Source organism: Fulvia fulva, chromosome 4, assembly GCF_020509005.1.
Source record: "Fulvia fulva chromosome 4, complete sequence".
NCBI classification, from domain to species: domain Eukaryota; kingdom Fungi; phylum Ascomycota; class Dothideomycetes; order Mycosphaerellales; family Mycosphaerellaceae; genus Fulvia; species Fulvia fulva.
Window position 1 is genome coordinate 1,063,413 of NC_063015.1, and position 22,352 is coordinate 1,085,764.

General features: G+C 53.6%; 12 protein-coding genes across 12 annotated transcripts; 6 read left to right on the forward strand and 6 right to left on the reverse strand.

Annotated features, from left to right (window-relative positions):
* Window positions 1-764: 764 nt before the first annotated feature.
* Window positions 765-1,079, reverse strand: CLAFUR5_04125 (uncharacterized protein; the record flags this gene model as incomplete). Its single annotated transcript, XM_047903273.1, has 1 exon — window positions 765-1,079. One exon carries the CDS (start codon window positions 1,077-1,079, stop codon window positions 765-767), a length of 315 nt encoding a protein of 104 aa, XP_047761276.1.
* A 162-nt stretch (window positions 1,080-1,241) lies between these two features.
* Window positions 1,242-1,964, reverse strand: CLAFUR5_04126 (uncharacterized protein; the record flags this gene model as incomplete). Its single annotated transcript, XM_047903274.1, has 1 exon — window positions 1,242-1,964. One exon carries the CDS (start codon window positions 1,962-1,964, stop codon window positions 1,242-1,244), a length of 723 nt encoding a protein of 240 aa, XP_047761279.1.
* A 172-nt stretch (window positions 1,965-2,136) lies between these two features.
* Window positions 2,137-3,304, reverse strand: CLAFUR5_04127 (uncharacterized protein; the record flags this gene model as incomplete). The annotated part of the gene is made up of 2 exons (XM_047903275.1): window positions 2,137-3,100; window positions 3,159-3,304. The coding sequence occupies 2 exons, from the start codon at window positions 3,302-3,304 to the stop codon at window positions 2,137-2,139; spliced, it is 1,110 nt and encodes a 369-aa protein (XP_047761278.1).
* A 1,387-nt stretch (window positions 3,305-4,691) lies between these two features.
* Window positions 4,692-5,150, reverse strand: CLAFUR5_04128 (uncharacterized protein; the record flags this gene model as incomplete). The annotated part of the gene is made up of 1 exon (XM_047903276.1): window positions 4,692-5,150. One exon carries the CDS (start codon window positions 5,148-5,150, stop codon window positions 4,692-4,694), a length of 459 nt encoding a protein of 152 aa, XP_047761281.1.
* A 1,909-nt stretch (window positions 5,151-7,059) lies between these two features.
* On the forward strand, window positions 7,060-8,369 carry CLAFUR5_04129 (Zinc-regulated transporter 2; the record flags this gene model as incomplete). The annotated part of the gene is made up of 3 exons (XM_047903277.1): window positions 7,060-7,573; window positions 7,629-8,058; window positions 8,111-8,369. The coding sequence occupies 3 exons, from the start codon at window positions 7,060-7,062 to the stop codon at window positions 8,367-8,369; spliced, it is 1,203 nt and encodes a 400-aa protein (XP_047761280.1).
* A 192-nt stretch (window positions 8,370-8,561) lies between these two features.
* CLAFUR5_04130 (uncharacterized protein) lies at window positions 8,562-9,278 on the forward strand (the record flags this gene model as incomplete). The annotated part of the gene is made up of 4 exons (XM_047903278.1): window positions 8,562-8,796; window positions 8,817-8,892; window positions 8,958-9,067; window positions 9,088-9,278. The coding sequence occupies 4 exons, from the start codon at window positions 8,562-8,564 to the stop codon at window positions 9,276-9,278; spliced, it is 612 nt and encodes a 203-aa protein (XP_047760567.1).
* Window positions 9,279-9,527: 249 nt separating this feature from the next.
* CLAFUR5_04131 (uncharacterized protein) lies at window positions 9,528-9,980 on the reverse strand (the record flags this gene model as incomplete). The annotated part of the gene is made up of 1 exon (XM_047903279.1): window positions 9,528-9,980. One exon carries the CDS (start codon window positions 9,978-9,980, stop codon window positions 9,528-9,530), a length of 453 nt encoding a protein of 150 aa, XP_047760568.1.
* Window positions 9,981-10,660: 680 nt separating this feature from the next.
* Window positions 10,661-10,897, forward strand: CLAFUR5_20029 (uncharacterized protein; the record flags this gene model as incomplete). The annotated part of the gene is made up of 1 exon (XM_059462885.1): window positions 10,661-10,897. One exon carries the CDS (start codon window positions 10,661-10,663, stop codon window positions 10,895-10,897), a length of 237 nt encoding a protein of 78 aa, XP_059318957.1.
* A 321-nt stretch (window positions 10,898-11,218) lies between these two features.
* CLAFUR5_04132 (uncharacterized protein) lies at window positions 11,219-11,557 on the forward strand (the record flags this gene model as incomplete). The annotated part of the gene is made up of 1 exon (XM_047903280.1): window positions 11,219-11,557. One exon carries the CDS (start codon window positions 11,219-11,221, stop codon window positions 11,555-11,557), a length of 339 nt encoding a protein of 112 aa, XP_047760565.1.
* Window positions 11,558-11,873: 316 nt separating this feature from the next.
* On the reverse strand, window positions 11,874-12,559 carry CLAFUR5_04133 (EKC/KEOPS complex subunit; the record flags this gene model as incomplete). The annotated part of the gene is made up of 2 exons (XM_047903281.1): window positions 11,874-12,155; window positions 12,293-12,559. 2 exons carry the CDS (start codon window positions 12,557-12,559, stop codon window positions 11,874-11,876), a joined length of 549 nt encoding a protein of 182 aa, XP_047760566.1.
* Window positions 12,560-13,681: 1,122 nt separating this feature from the next.
* On the forward strand, window positions 13,682-16,610 carry CLAFUR5_04134 (Transcriptional activator protein acu-15; the record flags this gene model as incomplete). Its single annotated transcript, XM_047903282.1, has 3 exons — window positions 13,682-13,912; window positions 14,022-15,762; window positions 15,814-16,610. The coding sequence occupies 3 exons, from the start codon at window positions 13,682-13,684 to the stop codon at window positions 16,608-16,610; spliced, it is 2,769 nt and encodes a 922-aa protein (XP_047760571.1).
* Window positions 16,611-18,614: 2,004 nt separating this feature from the next.
* Window positions 18,615-22,253, forward strand: CLAFUR5_04135 (uncharacterized protein; the record flags this gene model as incomplete). The annotated part of the gene is made up of 1 exon (XM_047903283.1): window positions 18,615-22,253. One exon carries the CDS (start codon window positions 18,615-18,617, stop codon window positions 22,251-22,253), a length of 3,639 nt encoding a protein of 1,212 aa, XP_047760572.1.
* Window positions 22,254-22,352: the final 99 nt, after the last annotated feature.

Sequence of the window (22,352 nt, forward strand, 5' to 3'; positions counted from 1 at the left end):
TGGAGGCTCGTCAGTATGGTAGCTTTGTTGACGGGATAGCATGGCGCGATGCTTACTCTGGTGACGGCGAAGAAGAGCGGGAAGAAGAAGAGGAAGCCGGCGGCGCTGTGGTGGCGGTGTTGTGGTGGGGGTGATGATGATCTGCAGCGCGTTAGTACGGTAGCGATATGGCATGGATAGTACGACGCTGTCAGTGTATACCTTGATGACGGCGGAGAAGAGCGAAGAAGCGAAGAGGCAGCCGACAATGTTGTGTTGGTGTTGTGTGGTGAAGGTGAAGCAATTGGAAGCTGTGGCAAATTTACACTTGAATCCAACGATCAGATTTCAAGCTTGGCAGATCGATCAGTCATGCCAACCCTAGTGCAAACACATCCGTGCACTGCAAACGCTGTCTTCGGACCAATGGAAGCTGCTAATCTTTGAGCATTGCAAGGATCAGTCAACGCTTCGCGAAGTGCTCCGCCTCCAAAACTGCATCCACGCCTGTGGTGCATCCTCTGGGTCTTTCAGGGGCGATCGTTTTGAATATTTCGAGCCAAGCAAGCCTGCATTCCAACAGCGCTTCGAATATTGCTTCACCTCTGAGACTCTTCCGAGCCTCTGGTGCATAGCTCATGTCTTTCAAATGCAATTGCTCGCGATGTATCAGGCGGCCCGACCCTGCATCACAGCTGCGCTCCGCTCGCTGCTTCAGTTCCAACACACCTTCCAAGCTGCTCAACGGTACTTTGAAGTGTTACGGGTCGCCAGTTTGACGTGTATCAGACCGGCGGCACCCATAACACATACCGATCTGGCCTGTGCCAGAAGTTCTCATCCGCCGCAGCGTCCCTCAGCTTCAAGGGTGTGCCGTCTCTTCTTCCCACGTAAGCAGCAACTTGCACCATGACGGCCTCGTATAGTTTTCGAGCGCTAAGACGATCGTCGACCTCAATCTCCAGGCAGTTCTTTACCAAGTTGACCAGATTTGGAGAATACCTCTCCTCATCTTCACGCATCGGAGGCATGCCATCGTGCTCGCGGGGCACATAGTCTCCCACAAGTTTGCTCGGCTCAAGCTGCATGAGCGCCAGCATGATACGTCCAACGCTCCGGACATCGCTGCGTGACCAATGCTGGTTTCCATAGCATTCAGGTGCCATATATCCTATCGTACCTGCAAAGGTCTGGGTGACATTCTCGTCGCTATCGAAGCCTGCTAGACCGAAGTCGCCGACTTTGAGCGTACGAATCCCCCGTCAGAACCTATCGTGTGGCGTCGAGAAGAAGATATTATCTGGTTTTAAGTCTCGATGAATGATGCCTTCCCACGTCACTGGCTGATTTGTGCCAGGCAAGTGGCCAAAATTCATCAAGTAGAGAGCTGACGCCAAAGCCTCGAAGATAGCCCATAGCGCGCGCTCCGATATGCGATGCTTCAACTCCTGGCCAGTTGCATCCGTGCGGCGCTCTGACTTGCTCGTGTAATGTTCATCGATCAAGTCCTCGAGCGATCCAAGCTCGCAAGATTCCAGGTAGACTCGATACATACACAAGTCCTCGAAAATCTTGGAGGAGTGACACTTTATGATATGTTCAGAGTCCTGACAGGCATTTAAAGTTGTGTTGACCACTTCTTCGCCCGGTCTATCGTCATACCAAAGGGTCTTCGCTTCCCAGTCCTGGTACGGAGGGTAGCATTCTTTGATTGCAATACGGTCAATCATCCTTCCGTGAGCATTGTATTTGACCCAAATGCCAGCATGGCCTAGGCTTCCTTGCCCCAGAGTGCCCTTGAAAAACCACTGATGACCTGGCAGTATGATACCGCGATCGAATGCGAGCAGTTCCGCAAGGTTTTTGCGGTCCCATGGTTGTTCTGGTACCTTCCCGGGGAGATGCGCTGGACGGACGTTGACGGCTTCTGACTTGACGATATCGAACTCGGTTTGCAACTGGTCTCTCCTCATCATCCTGGGCATTGGCGATGGCAATATTCCACACTTGGAAGACCCGCTTGCTGAACTGTGCGAAGAATGCGACCCAAGCGTGGAAGAAATACTCCCCGCTTGACCATCCTTCGTCCCACGGGCATGGTAATGGGTAGTAGAACTCTTTACGTTCACGAGCGACCCAGTCGCGAAGCTTCGCATACTAGCGCTCGATGTAGCCGTTCGGGTTTGCAGCCGCCATTTCTCCGTCGATCTGTCGCCAGGCGTATTCGAACTCGTATGCCTGAGGCACAAGAGGCGGTGCGTTGTGAGTAGTCATTCGCTGCATCATATCACCTTGAAGCTGTCGCCATGTCATACCGTGCTGCAGAGTTTCCGGCTGATTTGTCGCGAAGTGATCCCATAGCGGCTGAAGTTGGTTGGAAGCATCCCGCAAAGCCTTGTCGTTGAGAGAGCCAAGCACAAAGTCTGGAAACGTGGTATTGGCAGAATTCCGGACAGCTGGGACTATGACAATGTCTGTGCCAGCCTGTCGAAACGTCGCATTGAGGTCAATCACCCATGCTTTTAAATAGTCTAAGCGCTGTGTAGCGATTTCGTGGTTCGGCAAGCCTAGGTCGTCGGCCGCAGAGGGACCTATGTCTGTCCATGCGTGCAGAACGCCTCCACCGTCAGGACTAGTCCAATAGAGCTCCCAGGGGGCATCGGGATCCAGAGCGTCCTGTGTCGGACCGGGATCATAGCTCTCAACACGCTCTGCGCAGTACCATTCGTTACCGGTGCCGTTAGCCTTGATCAGTCGAAGCAGCAGCTCAGCCATATCGTCTGCGACGATCGCTGCCTCGATCGCTGCCTCGATGTACTCTGTGCATCTGCTTGAGACATTGTCCCCGTCGAGAAGATTACTCAGCTCATCCACAGGAGATCGAGTAGGGTTTAGGACTTGTTGCTCAGCTCTCTGCGTCTCATCCTCAACTGCTGCAGTCTGACCACCAGTCTCCGTGTCTGCACCATTGTTCGATCGCTTTGTAGAAGGCTGCTCGCTATCGTCTTCTTCGTCCGGGCTCTTGCGCTTCTCAGGCGAAAGTGCTCGTGTCCTCTTGCGGCAGCGAGATGCAGCAACGAAGACTCCAGCCTTCGGACCAGATGCTTCAAATAGCTGCGTACTGTCGTCTCGTCAGTCAACTCGATGCAAACCTTGATGTGGTGTTGACTACGACGTACTTATGCCATGTCCCGTTGTTCCTTCCCAGCTGGCGGATGAACGCCGGTGCGAGATCGATTCCTAGGTAACGGCTCATCGCCTTTTGTTCGTAGAGTTCCAATATAGCGTACGAAGCCACGTCCCGTCGGATGTATGTCAACTTCATCGTCCAATTCAAAGCCGCTACCCGTCGCGCTCATGGTGACAGGAAGGATACCTATCAAGTGTCATGGTTCCGAAGGAAATTCAGACAGGAAACTTCGAACTCAGGCTCTCCTTTGTCCGGGATAGTATTGCTCATTATCACCGCACCAGTTCACGCCGCATTCGCTGGCTCTCACGACCAGTTCTTTGCTTCGTCCATACACCAGGTCTGCAGGCGCAAACAACAGCGATGCGTAATGCTGTAGTGCTGTACTTCGATGCAGTTCAAGCTAAGCAGTGCTTTCAGCCTATCATCCCGTGCTAGCAAGTTCTCCTAAATCTGAATGCGAATGGCCCCCGGGCCACGTAAGATCATTACATGTCAGTATCCATATCGTGTTATCGCTCGTCTAGGTCAGTCCAAACATTGAATACTTGGATGTTTCGAACAGGATTGGTCTTTTCCTCCTTAACACAAACCTGTCATACGGGCACATGTATACCCGCACATGACACTGCCTTCGTCATTTCTGACAGCTCACTCAGCGGTGTGCTGAGATCATCGTGATGTATCGGATGTGCTGTACCGATGGTCGATGTCGTGGATGTGAAGGATGCAGGGAGCGGAAGAAGTGGAAGTCGCGTTCGCAGCCAAGACCGTCAGCCGCGTTCATTGGACAGGCTGCAGTAGGCGCTAAGGAATGTCGTTTGTTGTGACGGCCACGTTCACGTCTGCTCTGCTGGCCAAAAGAGCAAGGAGCATTGTCAGGGAAATGCAAATGAACATTGCCATGAATCGCTCGAGCCTAAGTGAAATGCTCCGCAACCTCCTCCAGTACGTTCGAGCAGCAGCCTTTCTGTCGACATTATGGCGAAGCGATCATTGGGGCGAGCTATGCTCATTTCACTGCAGATGCATAGCAGAGGAGACGATCATCATGAAGGAGCGTGTCAAGGGCGGTCATGGTTTCCATGTGTACTATGTCTTTCCTTCCAATTTGCAAGGCTGCCATCTTCCGCATATCTCCAGGTCTCCCCATTCAACTTCGCCACCAAAAGTTGTCCTTATCTACGCACTAGCCGGAGTCCATGGCATTACAGAGGTCCCAGGCACCTTCGCTCTCTTTACAGCGACTGATAGCCCGGCTCACTGTCTTCTCGCCACTTTCTTCCCGCCAAAAGCTTCCGCATGGCCGCGCGAATTCAGCGTGACGATCTGCATGGTGTCGTGGTATGGGTGCAACCTGTTGTCGTCTCTTCGCTGGAGGGTCGACTTTGCCGGATACCTGAACAGCTGGAAGGTCATGCTGTTTGCAGTCCAAGGTGCAGTATCTGTGTTGCTGATTCTGATGTTTCCATTCGTGCCTTGGACTCCTGTAACCAGTCTCGTGAAAATATTCCTACTTCCTTCACCCACAGATACTCCCCTTACACCGGTACATACTCGCAAAGTAGAGCATTCCCACCCACTGATTACAATGCTTCGTCGCTCCATTATCCCATTCACACTCCGCCACCGGCTTCCCCTCCGCATCCTTCACACTGTACCCACTCTCGTTGCTCCTCCCTGTGTGCGTCTTCTCGAAGAACAGCTTTCCCGAATCGCAAACCCCACCATCAGAGACAAGTTTCTCGCCGCCGAAAGGTCCTGCTGTGCCGTTGCGGATGTAGTGGTGGTCTTCGGCGGGAACAAGGTGCGGACATGTGTAGGTTTTGTCGAAGTCGGTGGCGTCTGTGAGGACTTTGACGCCGTGGTAGCATTGAGAAACAAGGAAGGTGCCCATGCAGACGGAGGTGTTGGAGACGAAGAAGTCGGCTGTGGCGAGGGAGGAGAGGGTGGTGAGGAGGAGGGGTGTGACGAGGCGCATCTTGGAGGCCTTTGCAAGAAAGTGTGGTTTTGAATCAACTTGATGTAGATATCTCAAAGGTACAGGATGTGGAAGCTCTGTGCTGTTATCCTCTTGTACTTGGTGTTACTAATGAGATGTGAAAGTAGGAACACCTACCTCCGGCGCGAAGTGGCATGCGACTGAACATGTATAGGTACTCATTGACCGGTCATGCCACTGCCAGATCTGCGCTCGCTAGGCGACTGGACAGCCGCATGCTACGTGGAGGCGCATACCTCCAAGCTAGACAGGCGTCCAGCCGCAACAGGCGACCCCGGCACACCGGACCACCCGCAACAGCCAACAGGGCGTCTTGGGAAGGTAGCCATTTGGCCATGTCTCCTTGCGGAGACGGTCGCTCAGCCCGGGGCGAAAGACATAGCTGCCAGGTCAAGAGTAATCTTCAAAGGACGAGGTTTCTGCAATGCTGGTCTGTATCAAGGAACAGCGTCGTTGGATCTACGGCCATGTTTCGGGAAGCTGACACCTTGAGATTGGCCTGGCCGAGGGTGTCTGGGCGCCTCAGTTCTGTGCTTTCAGCTGAAGGAACGTAAACTAGAACTACAGTTCTATGCGGGCAGTGCTGCAGATGGGCGGCGCAGTGCGGCTGCGTAGGCGGTATGTCAGGTTGTAATGGATTGTGTAGGATGCAGACCAGAGCGGGAAGAGCAGGGAAGAGTGCAATGGATGTTGCTGACGAAGGAGAAAGGAAATGAAGTGTTTTTGGGATCAGCGTGCGGCCAGAAGTGCTGACATGCTTTCCCGTGAACCAGACGATCGTCTTCTGTTGACACCACTTCATCGTTATCTTGGAGGCACCCACGGGCTATGCGATGCTGTGCAATCATCCCGAGCCGTCTATTTAGCCTGGTGGAGTACAAGGTAGAACATCGTCTGCTGGAAGGCCTTCCGTTTGCCGTCCGGACAGCTCTCGCCTTGTTCATGCCCATGGCAGCAACGATACCGAACGCGCTGGACTTCTCGCAGCGGAGGATCAATCTCTATGCTCTCTTTACCAGTATGCAGACCTACAGCCTGTCTGTCGGACATTTCAAATGTCACCACGCATCAATATCGGCGACCTCACACACCCACGCCAGTCAGGACTTGCATGGGAGAAGGTTGATGCCCAGGCGCCTATTGGCATATTTTGGTTCTGCTTCGTCCACCACGACACCCCATCGCCAATGTCCTCGAAACTCTGTCCACGTCACTGCTGCTGTGCCTCCCACGAGCAGCAGCAGCTTGAAGTGCGGCCGCACAGCTGAGGACAAAGAAGAAGAAACATACCAGGCTGATGAGGGAGGCGAGGCAGGCCCATTAAGGTCCTCTGTCCAGGCATTTCTTCGTCAGAATCGTAACTCTTGGAGGCAATGCTCCACGGCAGAGACGAACCTTCGACGCATTGGGCATTCATCCAACACGAGTCCGCAGTCCGCACGATCTGGCCATGTGACCGACATGCTTCGTCCATGATCACAAACACCGCATAAGCGTTCATGACCACCAACGTTTCTGCACTGTGACTACCAATTGACACTCGCCAACCACGTGTCGCAACAACGTGCTCCCGAGAAGATATCGTCCGCCAAGAATACCAAGACAGTCGTGGCCGCGGTAAGTGCCTACGCCAAGGTCGCTGATCTGGAGGCTAAGACTGGAGCAGGAGCAGGAGCAGGGATCTTTCTCACTTTCCTCTTTCACTTTGATGACTTCCTCGATATATCAGCTCTGCCATCCCGCATCATCAGGCCAGACTGCACAGCACCTCGACCAGGACCCCCGAGCCTCAGGAGCGTGAATGGATGATCTGGTGGACTGGACTGCTGGACCGCTGCCTCGTGCCAAAGACCATTCGCCCACAGATCATCGCCGATTCTTCAGTTAGATGCCATCGGCGACTTGGAGCTCTCCCAGCATCAAAGCAGACACCATGTCGACATGTGGATCGGGCACCAGGAAGGAGGACTACAACCTAGGACTTCACGTGGGAGCACTGTTCATCATCCTTGGAGTCTCAGCCGGAGCATGTGCGCTACCATTGATGGCACTAAAGGTGCCACAGCTGCGGATCCCAGCAAAAGCGCTTTTCGTATTCAGGCATTTCGGGACTGGAGTTCTTATCGCGACAGCTTTCGTACATTTGTTCCCAACAGCATCCGTCTCGTTGACCGATCCATGCTTGCCCAGCTTCTTCAATGAGAAGTATCCAGCTTTCGCAGGCGCCATTGCCCTCGCGTCTGTGTTCATCATCACCATTGCAGAGATGATCTTTAGTCCAGGGAGATCACTGTGTTCTGGACCCAGCGCAGATTCTCATGTAGTGGGCGCAAATGAATCGAAGATAGCATCGCCACCAATGTCTCAAGAGCCGTCATTCATGGCAGACGATATCACGCCAGGTGAGTGGTACCTCAAGTGTGGTGAAGTCCTGATCCCATACTAAACCTCTCACAGCTCAAACAACGCCACAATTCGGACGCACCCGCTCAGGCCGAAAAGACAACCCAAAGCGCACACCAGCACAACACGACCAAGCCTTCACAGACACCCTGGCTTACGAAGAAGCACAAATCTCGCTCGCACTTGCCGACATTCGACGAATCAGTGGAGGTAGCTTCGACACTACGGATGAAGTCAAGGCGGAGCAGCAGCGCAAGAAGCTCACGATGCAGTGTATGCTGTTGGAGTGCGGTATCCTCTTCCATAGTGTGTTCATAGGAATGGCTTTGGCGGTGGCGGTTGGGAGTGAGCAGGTCATCCTTCTCGTGGCGATAGCTTTCCATCAGACGTTCGAAGGGCTTGCGCTGGGCTCGAGGATTGCTGCTGTGGGGTGGAAGCCGAGAGCATTGCAGCCGTGGTTGATGGCGTTGGCGTATGGGTGCACGTAAGTGAATATGTTCAGAAAGTACTGAGAACCATTACTGACTGCACGACAGCACGCCTTTAGGACAAGCAATTGGCATCGGAACCCGCAATCTATACGACCCAGATTCAGCGACGGGGCTGATCCTAGTCGGCACGATGAACGCCATCTCTTCTGGCCTGCTCACCTACACAAGTCTTGTCGATCTACTATCCGAAGACTTCTTAAGCGATGACAGCTGGAGGACCCTGCGCGGCAATCGCCGTGTAATGGCGATGTCGTTGGTGTTCTTTGGAGCGTTCTGCATGTCATTGATCGGCGCATGGGCATAGTGCTATTACTAAAGTACCATAGCGGCGAATTGACATGATGATGCACAGAAACTTTCGATCCATGGTATCGGTAGTTGCTTTGTCATGCTCGCGTGCTGAACCGAATCTGGAGCCGTTTTGGGGAAATGCTCAGCTCGCTAGCAGCTGACGATAGGTCCCATGCAGATCACCTGAACATTGAACTTCAGCTCAATGCTCCTCGACTTCACGCCCTCCTTCCAGTCACGCCAGCACACTCACTATGCATTCCCAGATCCTAACCGTCTTCTCGCTGCTAAGGTTTCTGCGCAGGTTCCAGCAATTCTCGCCCAAGCCACCACAACCCCAGGCCTCAACATCACAGCCCTGGACGCAATCGACGGCTCTTCAATCCTCCAATGCTGGCAACTCGACCCTTTCACAGTCAGCTCTACACCCGGCACAGTCGGTGCACTCTCCGTTTTTTAGGGGAGGCGAGTAATGTGTCGTATACTGTGATCCCACCAAGGACGAATGCTGGGTTGCATGTGGCGCCTGCTGCTCAGTATGGATGTCCCAGTCATGTTTGAGATGAAGAAAGAGGATAGGGTTTACTGATGAGATGTGTAGATTCGTGGTGTTCTTGAGCGGACTTATCCACTTAACGCTGCCCAACTCGACAGATGAGGCGTGGGTTGTGGGTGGGAAATATGGGATGATTCTTGCGGGGGATACGGCGGGTAAGAGTAAGTCATTGCAGACGTTTTGGGGATTGGAGGTAATGTGCTTACTATTGATCTCTGCGTTCTAGGCACGTTCGGGCACAATACAGAGTACCCCGGTAACGAGGCTACGGTTGCGGTACAGGTCCCGTTGGCGCCTGGGATGAAGTTGAATCATACTGTGTTGCAAGAAGTTGGATGTGGGTTTGAAGATTATGTTGGGCTGTAGAGAGGATTGGAGTGGAACAGATAGTCGCGATTGAAAAGCGACCTGAATACAGTGCGCGACTGGCCTCAACAGCTACACCACCCAATATCAAAACCAGCCTCATTCTCCCTAGCTCAGAGCCCACCCTAGGCGCCGCAACACCATACGCAACCTACCCCTCACCCCACCCCGCCACTCCCGCTAAAACCCCCCTCCACCACAGTCCGACACTCTCACCACTCCCTCTCACACCCTATCCAATCACCTCAATCAGCATCCCTCTCCCCAATCCCCTTTCTCCGTCCTCAAAGCCTTACCAGCAACATACACCATAGTCCCAATCAACACCGCCGCCGGGACGGCGACGATCGTAGCGAGCACCCACTTCTCGCGTCGGGTCATTGGGGCGTGCCATGAACGCCTGGTTGGTCTTGGTCGTGCTGCTCGAGGGGTATCGGTGCGAGTTTGGTGGGTTGGGGGCGGCATTGCATGTGGTGGTAGTGGCGCCCATCCTGAGCTAGACGCTGGAGCAGGGGCGGCTTCGGGCTCGTTGGCTACGGCGGTCTCGCCTGAGAGGGTTGGTGAGGGAGTTCGAGCGCTGGTTGTGGTCACTTCAACTTGAGATGCAGCGCTCCTTGCCGTGGTTATCTCGTCCGAAGGTGCATCGTGGTTGCGGATTTCCTGAAGTTCGTGTTCTTCGGCTGGTGCTGGTGCTGTTGACATTGTTGACGCCAGAACTGTTGTAGTGTCTCTGACATATTAGAAGGAGCCATATATGAATCATGCTGCGGGCACGAAGGAGAGGTGTCAAGCAAACGGAGCGGAAGTCTTTTGCGTTGTCCCGTGAAGGTTGGCATATTCTGGCAAACGGAGGTCGTTGCACATGACTACCTGTCGCAGTCACTCCGACATTCGGGAAGGTGGAGACAACGGAGATCGAGTTCAATCGTGGCCGTCTCTTATGGAAGTCTTCATTGAGCCTCTGAAGGCTCTGACCAGATCGTCGCTCTTTGCGGCCGATATCTCTATTCCAGACCCATTGTCTTCTGAGGAGGAGGGCATCAACACGTGGACGAGTGTGAGGAAGCCTATGACGAGCCATATTGAACAGAGACCAGCGCCTTATAGACAAGGCTGAAGGAGGAAGTGTGAGGTAGAAGTAGGTCTGCACAATGTTAACACCCGCAATCTCCTCAGAAATGAGAACCCAAAGAGCCATTCTGCCTGGCAAGCAAGGCCATTGATCCTCAGGCTCTGTGACCATTCAATACTACGTCGACGCAGCCCATCTGCCATTCCAAAGAAGTCATCTCGGGCTTCACAGCCGAGACCGATCTAGACGCCCCATTCGACCCTTGGCGCGAATCCTTCGACATCGTCAAAAAACGTGCTACACTGTACACATGCACCCCGCTAAGAAGGTAGCGCCACCAAAAAGTCAATGCAAGCCATTTCTTCAGGCACGAGCTCTAACGCTCGCTATCGTAGCCGTCATGTTCGTCATTTCTGCAGGCCAAGATGAATCTCTTGGTGCTCCGGATGGAAGGGTGCTCGACGCCATCGTGGTTGGAGAGGAGAAGAGGCGACGACATCGTGCGTTCGCCAGGGATCTGACCATTAGCGAGGTGGGCGGTGGGTAGGTACCAAAGCCATGCTGCTGCCATGTGGTGTCGAGATGCGATGTGAAGCTTGAATTGTTTGGTCCTTTGCATCAATCATGACTATGAAGATTGCTGGCATCGTCCTCCTCGCTTGCGGCGCTGCAGCGCAGACGGTCAACCGCACTCTGACGAATGGATGGGGCTCTTTGCCTTCGCAAAGGCTGTACATCAACCACACCGAAGCACTTGCTGTGATCAATGCTGCTGTCGAAAAGTCGATGGAGATCAGGTGGGACGCGAACATGCCAGGCCCGAGGCATCAGCTGACGTTCCAATGGTGTCTCAAACAACATCGCCGTCATGGACCCCTCAGCCCAACTCGTGGCCTTCCTGCGAATGGACAATGCATACCTTGGAAGCGTGGACATCAGTCAGAAGAAGGCGAAGACAGTGACGCTGTTCAATGGTCTATTTCCGTCGTACGGCCTCTACAACCGGTCGCAGCCGGGAGTTGGGAATGACTTGTATGCGATTCAAGAGACCAATGGTGGGATCGTTCTGTTTGGTGGCGGCCAGCCGATCTATAACGCCGATGGGTACTTCATTGGAGCCGTGGGCGTCAGTGGCGGTACTGTCGACGAGGACATTGAGTCAGAGGCCGCTGGGACGACCATTCCCTACCCTCCTCCAATGGCATAACGAAGCGAAGCTGCCCTGCGTCTGCACGTCTGTGACAGACCGCAAACGAGGAAAACTTTGGAGGAAGATGTTCCGGCACGCACACGTCGATGATCTGCAGCCGGGATATGGCAGCCTGTCGAGCTGAATCAGAATGCTGACCGATGCACGTTGATACCACGCAGTGCGTCAGATGGCGGAGAGTTTGGAGTGTGCTGTACACCGCGAATGGAAACACCGTGGAAGTCGAAGCACGATGTGAAACCTTCTCGAAGGCTGTCACGGAAGGCAGTTCGTACGTCGTAGGATGAAACAGTGACCAGATGCATGTACTGAATCACGAGCCTTTCAACGCCATACTGCCAAGCACGAAAGCTTCAGCTTCGGCGCTCAAGAGAGTTGCTGCTTCACCTTTTTTTGGTGCGTCCAGTCGGTAGATCTTCCGAATCCTTGCGACATCTTGAGTTGGAGCCAGATGGTCGTCGGTGAGTGTTTGAGGTGTGCCGTTGACGTTTTCGAGAAGGTGGACTTCGACAGGCGCCCGATCTCCGCCGACCTTGACAGCAACGATATGCTGGCTGCCATCTTGAAGTCCAAATCGGCGAAAAGATTCTGCGATCTAAAAACAACGTGAGCGACATGACAAACATGTAGATCCCTGAGTGTGGAGCTGGCCATGTGCTAGCATGTGCTGTCACTGTCGTCATGCAGCGGCAACTGAAGGAGATGAGAGTCAGGTGGTGGGGGTGGACTCACGTTGTTGTTTGGAGAGAGGGCGAAGACGATCTCTGAGTGGACGTTGCGGCTCTTCATGCGCGTGTTGAGCAGGTCGTTGACGGCGCTGAAACAGGCGGAGAGGACGTGCTTGCGGGACAGCAGCACGGATGCATCGAGGAAGGCGTACTCGAAGCTGGCGTTGCCGTCGAGGAGCTGTTGGCGCAGGAAAGCGGCGTTGTGCACGTCTCGGAAGAGGCACACGTGAAGGGGGTGGTGCGGCAGGTGGGGGAGTATGATGGTCTCCATGTGGGTGATGGTGGTGGTGATGGTGGTGGTGGTGGGTGATCAATCTGGATCTCCTGTGTGTGCGGGTGTGTGTCACCTGTGATGACTGATCATGTCCCCGTCGTTCCACGCGGCACGGCGCATGGCAGTGATTAACTCCTACTTGGTTTTTTCCGACTTCCGCAACATTGCGCCTTGCGGACTTGTGTTTCTCGCGTAGATTTTACCTTATAAGACTATACGGATTGCGACTGCCTGACGCGTACTTAGGTTATCGCGTCGCTATAAGACTTATATACATAGATATTAAGTTATTAGTATAGTTATAGATCTCTATAAAGCGAAAAATTATCGATCTAAATTTTTTAGAAATATATAATAATGTTTTCTAAGTAATTCCTTCATCAAATATTACTTAAACGCTAACAGTACGATAGCTAAATCTCACTTCATATTAAAGCTCGAGATTTCGCCTTTCGGAATAGTAAGTAGTATTTAGGTAGAACTTACTTAAAGTCTACAAGCTATTACTTATCCCTTAAGATAGGCAAGAAACTACGATATATAGATACTACGATTGACTTCAATGCATATCGAGGCTACGATATCTTACGATAACTTACGATACCTTATAACAACTTACGATACCTTACGACAACTTACGATAACGAGCAACCTACAAATATCGAGCGAAGACACAAGGTAGACGATCGAAATCTACGCAAGAAACACAAGTCCGCAGGGCGCGATGTTGCGGAAGTCGAAAAAACCAAGTGGGAGTAATTCCTGCCGTCGGCGGCACAGCTGGCGTGTGGGGCGGACATGGGTCTCGAACAGCCTGAACTCTTCGACTCGCAGGTGAGCTGCACTACTATTGGCAGCAGTCACACGTTGCTGATTCCCGTCGGCGTCTGAGACTACTAGAAGAGCGCGAGCGATATGGCATAATAACATACATGTAACATCCCCCATGGGCCGTCGACCTTCCGTGCCCGCTCTATGTACAGTACTTGTGCTGCGCAGTGTGCACCATCGCCCCCGGAGCCGAGAAACACACGAGTTCCCGTCGTGTGAGCTGCACGCGTCTTGCTAGTAGTTAGTAGTCGTACATAGCAGGCGGCACTTGCCATTCACCACCGGAACATGCCTTCGGCCCAACTCACAAACAACTTGAAGCGTCCCGCCGACGACGCCTCTGATGTCGACCGCGACGACGGCACCCAAACCCAACCCTCGACAACACCCGTCCACAAGCTGCAGCGCATCGACAGCAGCTCCGGCATCGCGGCCGCCGACTACGCCAACCCCAACTCCATCAAGAAGAAGTCGGCCGGCAGCAGCAGTCGCACAGGTCAAGCATGTGACCGTTGCAAGGTAAACTCTCCCACATCGTGCCATACACCATTCACCCGTCGTGCCTGCCTCCACATCACCTCCCACGTGACGGGTATGCGCACGCACACCACGTTGACGCTGCTCCCAGATCCGCAAGATACGATGCGACGCACGACCGGGTGGCTGCTCGCCATGCCTCCAGAACAACACCGAGTGCAAGACGACGGATCGCATTACTGGTAGAGCCACGACGCGGGGTCACACCGAGCACCTCGAGAACGAGAATGCCCAACTCAAGATGTACATGGTCGAGCTGCAGCAACAGCTAAGAGACAGTGGAGTAGAGCCCAAGGCACCGCCGAGTGCGCCCGCAGGATACCTTCCGCTCGGCCAATGGGGTAGCTGGGGAGATCAAGGCTGGGGCATGCAGTCCAACAGCAATGGCAATAGCATCCTCTCTCCACACCACACATCGCGACATCGCTCCAGCTCGGCAGCAGCACAACTTCTTCCCGACTTCCGGCCGGGTTGCACTGGCGACAACTACCTGGGAGTGTCGTCAGAGAACGACTGGCTCACTCCGATCGAGGGCACGTCGCTGGCCCTGTTCGGCACCAAGATCGACCTGGCCGAGTTCATGCCTTCGGAGAACGACCCAGCATCCTCGGCCATGTCATATCGCACCTTCCTCACCCACGCATACGGCAGGACACACACCTTCGCAGCACAGCTACCAGCTTACGAGCAATGCAAAGTCTACGCCGACTGGTACTTTCGCTCCATACAGCAATTCATCCCCATCCTGCACAAGCCGCACTTCATGGAGCTTTTGGAACGAGTCTACCACCAGGAGAACTACCACCCTACATCCGCCGAGACTGTCATGGTGCACATGGTACTGGCTGTCATCAACTTCCAATTTAGTGCACGAAACCACAACGAGCAGGCACGACACGACTCCATGGCTCACTATCATTACGCCCTGAGCTTCATCCCAGATCTGGTCACGGGACACAAGCTGGAGGATATTCAGGCCCTGACACTGATATGTTCCCAGCTGAGAAATCAGCCTCGACCAGGTGCCGCGTGGATGTTCACCAACATGGTCATGGGTTTGGCGATTGAGTCCGGCTTACATCGCTCCTCTAAAGCCTGGCAGGGCTCCGCCATGAACCAGGATCCACAGCGCCTGGAGATGCGGAAACGCATATTCTGGAGTCTGCTCGCTTTCCATGTCCACATCAGTGGTAAGCTGGGACGGCCCATGCCACTGCGTCTAGAAGACTTCGACATTGAGATACCTGAGCCACTATCCGATCAACTGCCAGACGAGCCCGTGACGTCAAAGTGGAAGCAATGTTCATGGCAAGCAGCTATTGAAGGTTGGAAGCTTCTCAAGATCATGATGCAAGTCTACGCTAGCATCTATTCGATAAAGTCAACAGGCCAGTACGAGATCAACGTACACACGCTTGAGAAACAGCTCGACGATTTTCACGCGCAAATACCGCCAGAGCTTCGAGGTGGTCCACAAACCAAGGATGAAGACCGTGTGTCAGCGCTGTATCTGGACATGTCTGTTGCCGAGTGTCAGCTGCTGTTGCACCATCCTTCACTATGTCGCTCTGCTTCACCACAGGTGATGAGCAGCAACCTGGATGTGTGCTTGCATTGGAGCGCCAAGCTTCTGTCAAGCGCAACCCAGCTGAAGGAGCTCAAGAGCCTTGACACTACCTGGTATTACGGCACAGACTTCCTCGCTGCAATCTTCACAACACTATTCGCCAACACCGAACGGCGAGATCAGATGGACTCGACCGATCTGCAACGGCTGAAGCACGACATGGATCAATGGCTCGATGTCATGGGCGAGGTCGGCGATCTTCTTGGTAGGTACACACTTAATAATGCTGTCCTCACATTGTACTAACATCTCCCAGGCACCGGCTCGGCACTTCAGCAGGCGATCAAGGCATTGGTCGACTTTTCGATAGGGAACATAAGCCGGCACATTTCAGCCAAAACCGCCGCCGCTGCCGTGGCTTCAGCAATAGCACAATCTCCCACTACGCAGGACTCGACACAATCGCAGAATCAGCAAGCATACGACAACTCCAACAGCACCGGCGGCTACTATCCAAACGGTACCAATGGGGACATCACTGCAGCTCAACATCAAGGCTATGCCGAGACACCACAAGTTCACCAGGAGCAGACACAGAACGCATATCCGTCAGGTAACCAGTTCGCAACATATCCAAACACGCAATCGAACGGCATTCCTGGATCCGCGGCATACGATACCGCAGCGTACTCGGGCGAAGAGTCAAAGCCCGTGATCGATGCTCAGTACGCTGCCCACGGCGCGACCCAGCAGACGCCACAACCGACCAACTTCATGGCCGCATTCCAGCCGCAAGTCACAAACGGCTATCAGCCAAATCCACTGAATCCACTCGCAGGAAGCATGAACGGTCACCAAGTCTTTCCACACGAGGGTCCAGCAGCCTGGAGGCACTTTGCCACTTCGATGATGACCAACGTAAGTGCTCCGGACGACATGCACTCCGCCGGTCTAATGGCTTCCAGCAGCAGCCATGGTAGCTCGGCGGAGCCACCCATCGACCTCACTGCTGCCGCGGCCATGGGAAACCTGCAGATGCCCACGGGACAGATGGGCAATGCCTGGCCGTTCGTACAGTATGGCGGTGTTGGGACTGGTCATGGCCATCGATGATTCAAGAAAGAGTGGAAAGTGCTTTTCGTGTTGTTACTTTAGCGAGGTGCTCTGGCGTTTGACGCTGCGAGCGTCGGCCATGCACTTGGGGCTGTGCATATGGAGCGGATGGTTCAGGCATATCACATGGGGTTGCCTTCCGGCCAGGCGTTTTTGTACAGATACCAATTTGCTGCACTTTCTTCCATTTTGCGAGAGCGCATTAGCTTTGCGTGGCATATCTTTTAGGAACATGAATGAGATGACATCGTACATGAAACCGCATCGCCAGTCCTCCTACTTCACCAAGCTAGCTCGTTGTGAATCTTGTCTTCGGGCAGCATGGTGGATGTTGGCATATCTATGGACAACGATGCCAGAGCACCCTGAGAAAATTCGACACGTTCATTTCTCCACAATTCATACTCTTAGGCCCCCGGCGGCTTGCTTACCTACGGGATCAAGGGCATGGGACGACAGCACGGTCTCGACGCATGGCGGTGAACTTTCATCATCGAGAGGGTGCCATCAGTATCGCTATCTGTCTGCTAGCCTGACCCACGCAGCGCCGATGAGGCTTGACTCTCGAAGGAAGAGGAGAGGGCTCTTGTGCGAGCGCGTAAGGCGAGAGATTTTGCCAACAAAGGGTGAGGATGCGTTTAGGTGGAAGTCTCTTAAGAGTTGACAAGTGAAGATTGCATTTTGCTTGCGGCCATGTCTTGCTCGCGGTCTACCAGTGTGCCGCGAGGGATTCGTGGAGCTTTCTTACTGGTGGTCCCATGAGTTTGGCGTGCATTGCACAGACAAGCTGAGATCTGTCGTGATTCTGAAGAACAGCGGTTTGCAGGGAGTTGGTCAACTAGACTTAGTCTTGCGGGGGAGGTCCTGATGCCCGCATACGGCCCACTTGTGCTGATGAATGCCCATAGCCTCGACATTGGCGGTGGAAGTTGTAGAAGTGTCGTCCATGGAATACCACAAATTGTGGACACAATGTGGATTCCTAGCTTCCTGCGGCTGGCCGGACCAATCGATCCGACACAGCCACAATTCTGATCTAAACTTGGTCAAACGCTGCATGGAACGATCCCGAAACAGCAATCGAGGCGATCCCTGGCGGCGGTCAGTCTGGCGTATCAGATACTGTAGAGCAGCACGAACGAGCGCTGTCTGTACAGCACATCAATGCCCGTATGTGGTAGTAGTCGAACAATCAGGAGAATGCTCGAGCTTCATAAAGGAGTCGTCGTCGTATCCTCCCCCTCGGTAAAGATCCATATAGAAGCTCGTATTCTGCGGGCTGGCGACTAAGAGGGGCATGCGTCGTAAGAGTCGAAGTTTCTGTTATAGCGCAGACGAGATATCGTTGTGGCGATATGGAAGTCCATAGCAATCGTATCAGACAGTGACCAGATGTTCTACAGCATCTGCAGGGGCCAAGAAGTGGACGACAAAAATTGTTTGTAGGCGTCATCGTGGTCGGCCATGTGGATTGCATGTCTGAAGCAACCCAGCGATACGGCGACGCCAAGCTGGATCGCTGCCCGGGATGTGCCTATTTTGCCTTTAACATTAGAAACGGCCTGCAGGTTAGCGCGTGCGAGGTTTCCACCATACGCTTTGCGCTGACTGATGAGCGGACAGGGTAGCAGCGTTGCAGAGCGGATCATTTTGTGCAGTGCAGAGGAGCAAGTTTGTGGTTTTTGAGAGATTTTCTTGGAGGACACGACGACGATTCTTGTACGGCTTTTTGGATAGCACGTTCGTCTTGGAGAATTGGCAGATCCTGGTCTTGGAACGCGCTCTAGAATTTGGCTAAGGCGTTGGTGATGGTGAGTTGTTCCTGTGGATGTGAAAGTGGCATGAGCGACTAGGCTCTTGCTTCGCTGCCTACGACACCTTCCTTGGCCGACACGACTACCCATAGACTCGATCTCGAGCTGCATGCGACAATGTTGCGCCTGCTGACACGGCCATGACCCCATTAGCAGCAGCATTCGCTCCTCCGTCGATGAGAAAGTCGCCATGAGGGCGCATATGCGCGGCGCCTTGCCGGTGCTCCTCCTCCTTCTACAATCGCTACTATGCACGACCGTCGATGCCGCCTTCGTTACCTTCGAGAACTGCCTCCCCGACAGCACGAAGAACTCGGACCTCCTCAAGTTCACACCCTCCTTCGTAAACGCCACCTTCATCAACACAGTCGGCTCCAGGCACGATCTCGACCTCACGATCTACGGCAATGTCTCCGGAAAGCAGTACAGCGGACCGATTCCTACTGGGAACAGCCCATACTGGAGTAACGATAATGAGACGAATGGCAAGATTGTGGATATTGTAAAGTCGAACAACAAGTACACGACTTTGACTGTGGACTATATGGTGGTGACGTTCACCGCATACGATAATAAAGGAGAAGAGTTCTGCCCGCTGTTGAACAATAATCAGTCATGTCCGTTGAGTCCCGTCTTCGAGTTCAACGCCAGCGATTACACTGTATACCCTTCGTTCACGGTGTCGCAAAGGTTCAACAGTTCGTACGCCTTCACCACGATCTCGTCGACAGTCCATATCTTGTCCGGAGAACAAGGAGCGCAGGATCTCGCATGCATCAGCGTACAGGTCACGCCTGACCTCGGACCAACGATTCGCGGGCTTCTTACCTGGCTGGCAGCGGCGATATTGATCCTGAAGGGATTGGCGACCTTGATCGCTGCGATATGGTCACCATGGGGCACTTCGGATATTTTCAAGTGGAGCAGCAATTATGGAAGAGATGAGGATCTGTTAAGATTGGTCACACCAGGCTTCGGAGACTGCCTACAATACATACAATTCATCTTCTTGACAGGAAGTTTGACGCTGCAATATCCTGGATTCTTTCGTCCAGCGGTCCGTCAGGTTGCCTGGTCCTCCTTGCTGTTCAATGAAAGTTTCGTTACTGGTGGAAACAGTACGGAAGCCCTGGTAGATGGACTTTACAAGACAAATGCCACTTATGGTCTGACGAGGATGAGCCAACTAGTCGGGATGAGCAAGGCACAAGACATGTGGGCATGCATGGCGATTTGGCTGCTGGTCATTATTGGTGTGGTTGTTGTGCTCTGCCAGCTTGGGTTCGCTGCTCGCTGGATTTATCGACAAGTAACGCGGACATCAGAAGAGGACTTGCAAAAGAAGAACTTGCCATTCACCCTGGGCAACATCATCCGCCTGATCTTCAACTACTTCCTCCTACCGATCGTTTCGCTCAGTTTGTTCCAACTGGTCATATCGAGCCGCTCACCCACAAGTGTCGTTGTCTGTGCGGTAGTACTGCTGGTCATCGTCATTGTGTGGGCGGGCTGGGCGTTGAAGGTCATTTTCAGTACGAAACCCAGGACTCTTCTTTTTGACAAAATGCCGACAGTACTCCTCTACGGACCGTTCTACAATACGTACAGCGATAATGCGGCGCCCTTCTCTCTGGTGCCGAACTTCATAACATTCTTGCGAGGAGTTGCAATTGGAGCCACCCAGTCGACTGGTATCGGTCAGATCATCGTTCTTGCCATCTGCGAAGTCATCCTCATCTTGACTTTGAACGGCTTTCGACCTTTCCAGGGACAGACAAGCATGAACCTGTATCACACGTTCTATGCAAGTGCCCGTCTTGTCGTGGTTCTTCTAATGATAGCATTTGTCCCCTCTCTTGGTGTAACCGAAGCGCCAAAGGGCTGGATTGGCTATGCTATTCTCCTTCTTCATGCCTGCGTTCTAGTCTTTGGCTTCCTGCTGAACGCACTGCAAACCATCATTGAGGTTGTCGCAAGATCAATGGGAGCTGGGCACGACGCACAGAATGGCGCTGTGAGGGGCAGCGTATTGAACTGGCGTTCGCTGAAGAAAAGACCAGACAGGAGCCGTGCGCCCAGGGGCAGCATGACGAGCAATGCTGCCATCTTTCGCGATGCCACTACCGATGCCAACTATGGTACGAGATCTAGGAGTGTCTCTGCCAGTAGTCAGCAGCTGCTCAACAGGATGAGTGGGTTTGAGAATTTCTCGAGCGGTGGTGATAATGCCAACAATTCCCCTGACCCTGGTTCCGAGCCGACGCCGATTGGTACAATGACAGACGAGGATGGTAAGCCTATCATTGGTGTGAAGACGAGTGGTGACAACTACTATCGACCACCAAGACCTAGGAAGAACACGATGGATCCGGTGACGGCTGGCACGCGCACACGAAGCACGGCGGACTTTCCCTACGCAGATTCGCCAGGGCACGCAAGAGACAACAGCTACGACAGTGCTAATATGCACGGCTCACCTGCTCCTGCCTACTTCCGCGGTCGCACCGACTCCAATGATGAGACAAACCGAGCCGACTATGCTGTGCGAGAAGTAGATCAATACTACCGCGGACCTGCACTGAACGACCAACCATCCAGGAAGCTCAAGACTGGTCCTGCTGATCCCGAAGGTCCCGCCTCGACAGCGCAATCTTGGTTCAAGAACCTTGTCTTTGGCGTTAAGGGCAAGAAAAAGGAACCCGGCAACGGCTTTGAAGTTGTACGCCGGCCACGAATGCCGCCCGGCATGCAAGATCCTGCTGCGTCAAACGAGGCTCTCGAACTTCAACAAAGCCCGGCAATGCTGACAGAGCCTTATCGCGACTCACCGATCGTGGCGCAAAAAGAAACGCAGGCTGTGGCGGGTGCAGAAAGAGGAATGCCAAGCTCCTCACTTGAACGTTCAATCAGCCCGACTGATGATATCGCTTCACAACCACCGACCCAGCCATCGCAACCTGTCTTCGACTTCAATTTCGATGGCACTGCCCCGGCTGCAGTAGGAACAGCACGACCCGAAAGCGAGACGATTGGGCAACTCAGCCATCCAGTACTTGAGCCCATCAGTACCGAGCATCGTGCTTCTTTGGGACCTGCTGCCAATCTGCGACGTTTTAGTCAAGAGACGATTGAAAGTCGTTACACTGGTCGCGAGGCATCGCACTATGCCGACGAAGAGCATGTTCAACCATCGAGATACTCCGACCAGCCAATACCGTCCCTCGACCCCATCGATCTCGTCGGCACTATCGACCTGCCATCTAGATTCAACTCAACCACAGGCTCGCATGCTCCACCCTCCCGCTACAATTCCAACGCAAGCGCTGCAATCAATGGCCCAGCACGAATGCTGTCGAACCGAAGCGGCCCGCCTCAACTAGGACAGATCGACGTCGACCACGACCAGGACTGGCTACGAGAAGTCGACAACCTGTCTTGGAACCACACCAGCCGCCAGGCCAGCGTCCGTAGCAGTGAACCTCCGTTGTTACACCCAGCACCATCCGTCCCGCGCCGTAACTCTCGCCGGACCCTCTCGCAGGAGGTAGCTGCACAACGCTATCGACCTCAGTCAACCAATCTCTTCGAGGGCTTCGACTCCGCCATATCGCCCGAGCACCCTGCGTCGCCAACAGAGGAGGCGCCACCACGGCATACTCCCGGTCGGGTAGTGCATCATCGTGCCGGCGATAGCATCACGCGGAACAGCTTAGGTGCTAACGCTGCCATGCTGGGATCTACTGCTGAGGTGGAATACCTACGCCGCGAGAGCAACGCGGCAAATGTGGATAGTGTGGAACAGAATCACAACGATGTCTTCAGGGACTAGGAGCTCATGGAGATGTATCGGTGTGGTTATTGATGATTTTTAGCGTAGGCGTTTGGGCATGGGTTTGATGGGGAGATTGAGCTATGACCACGGAGAACA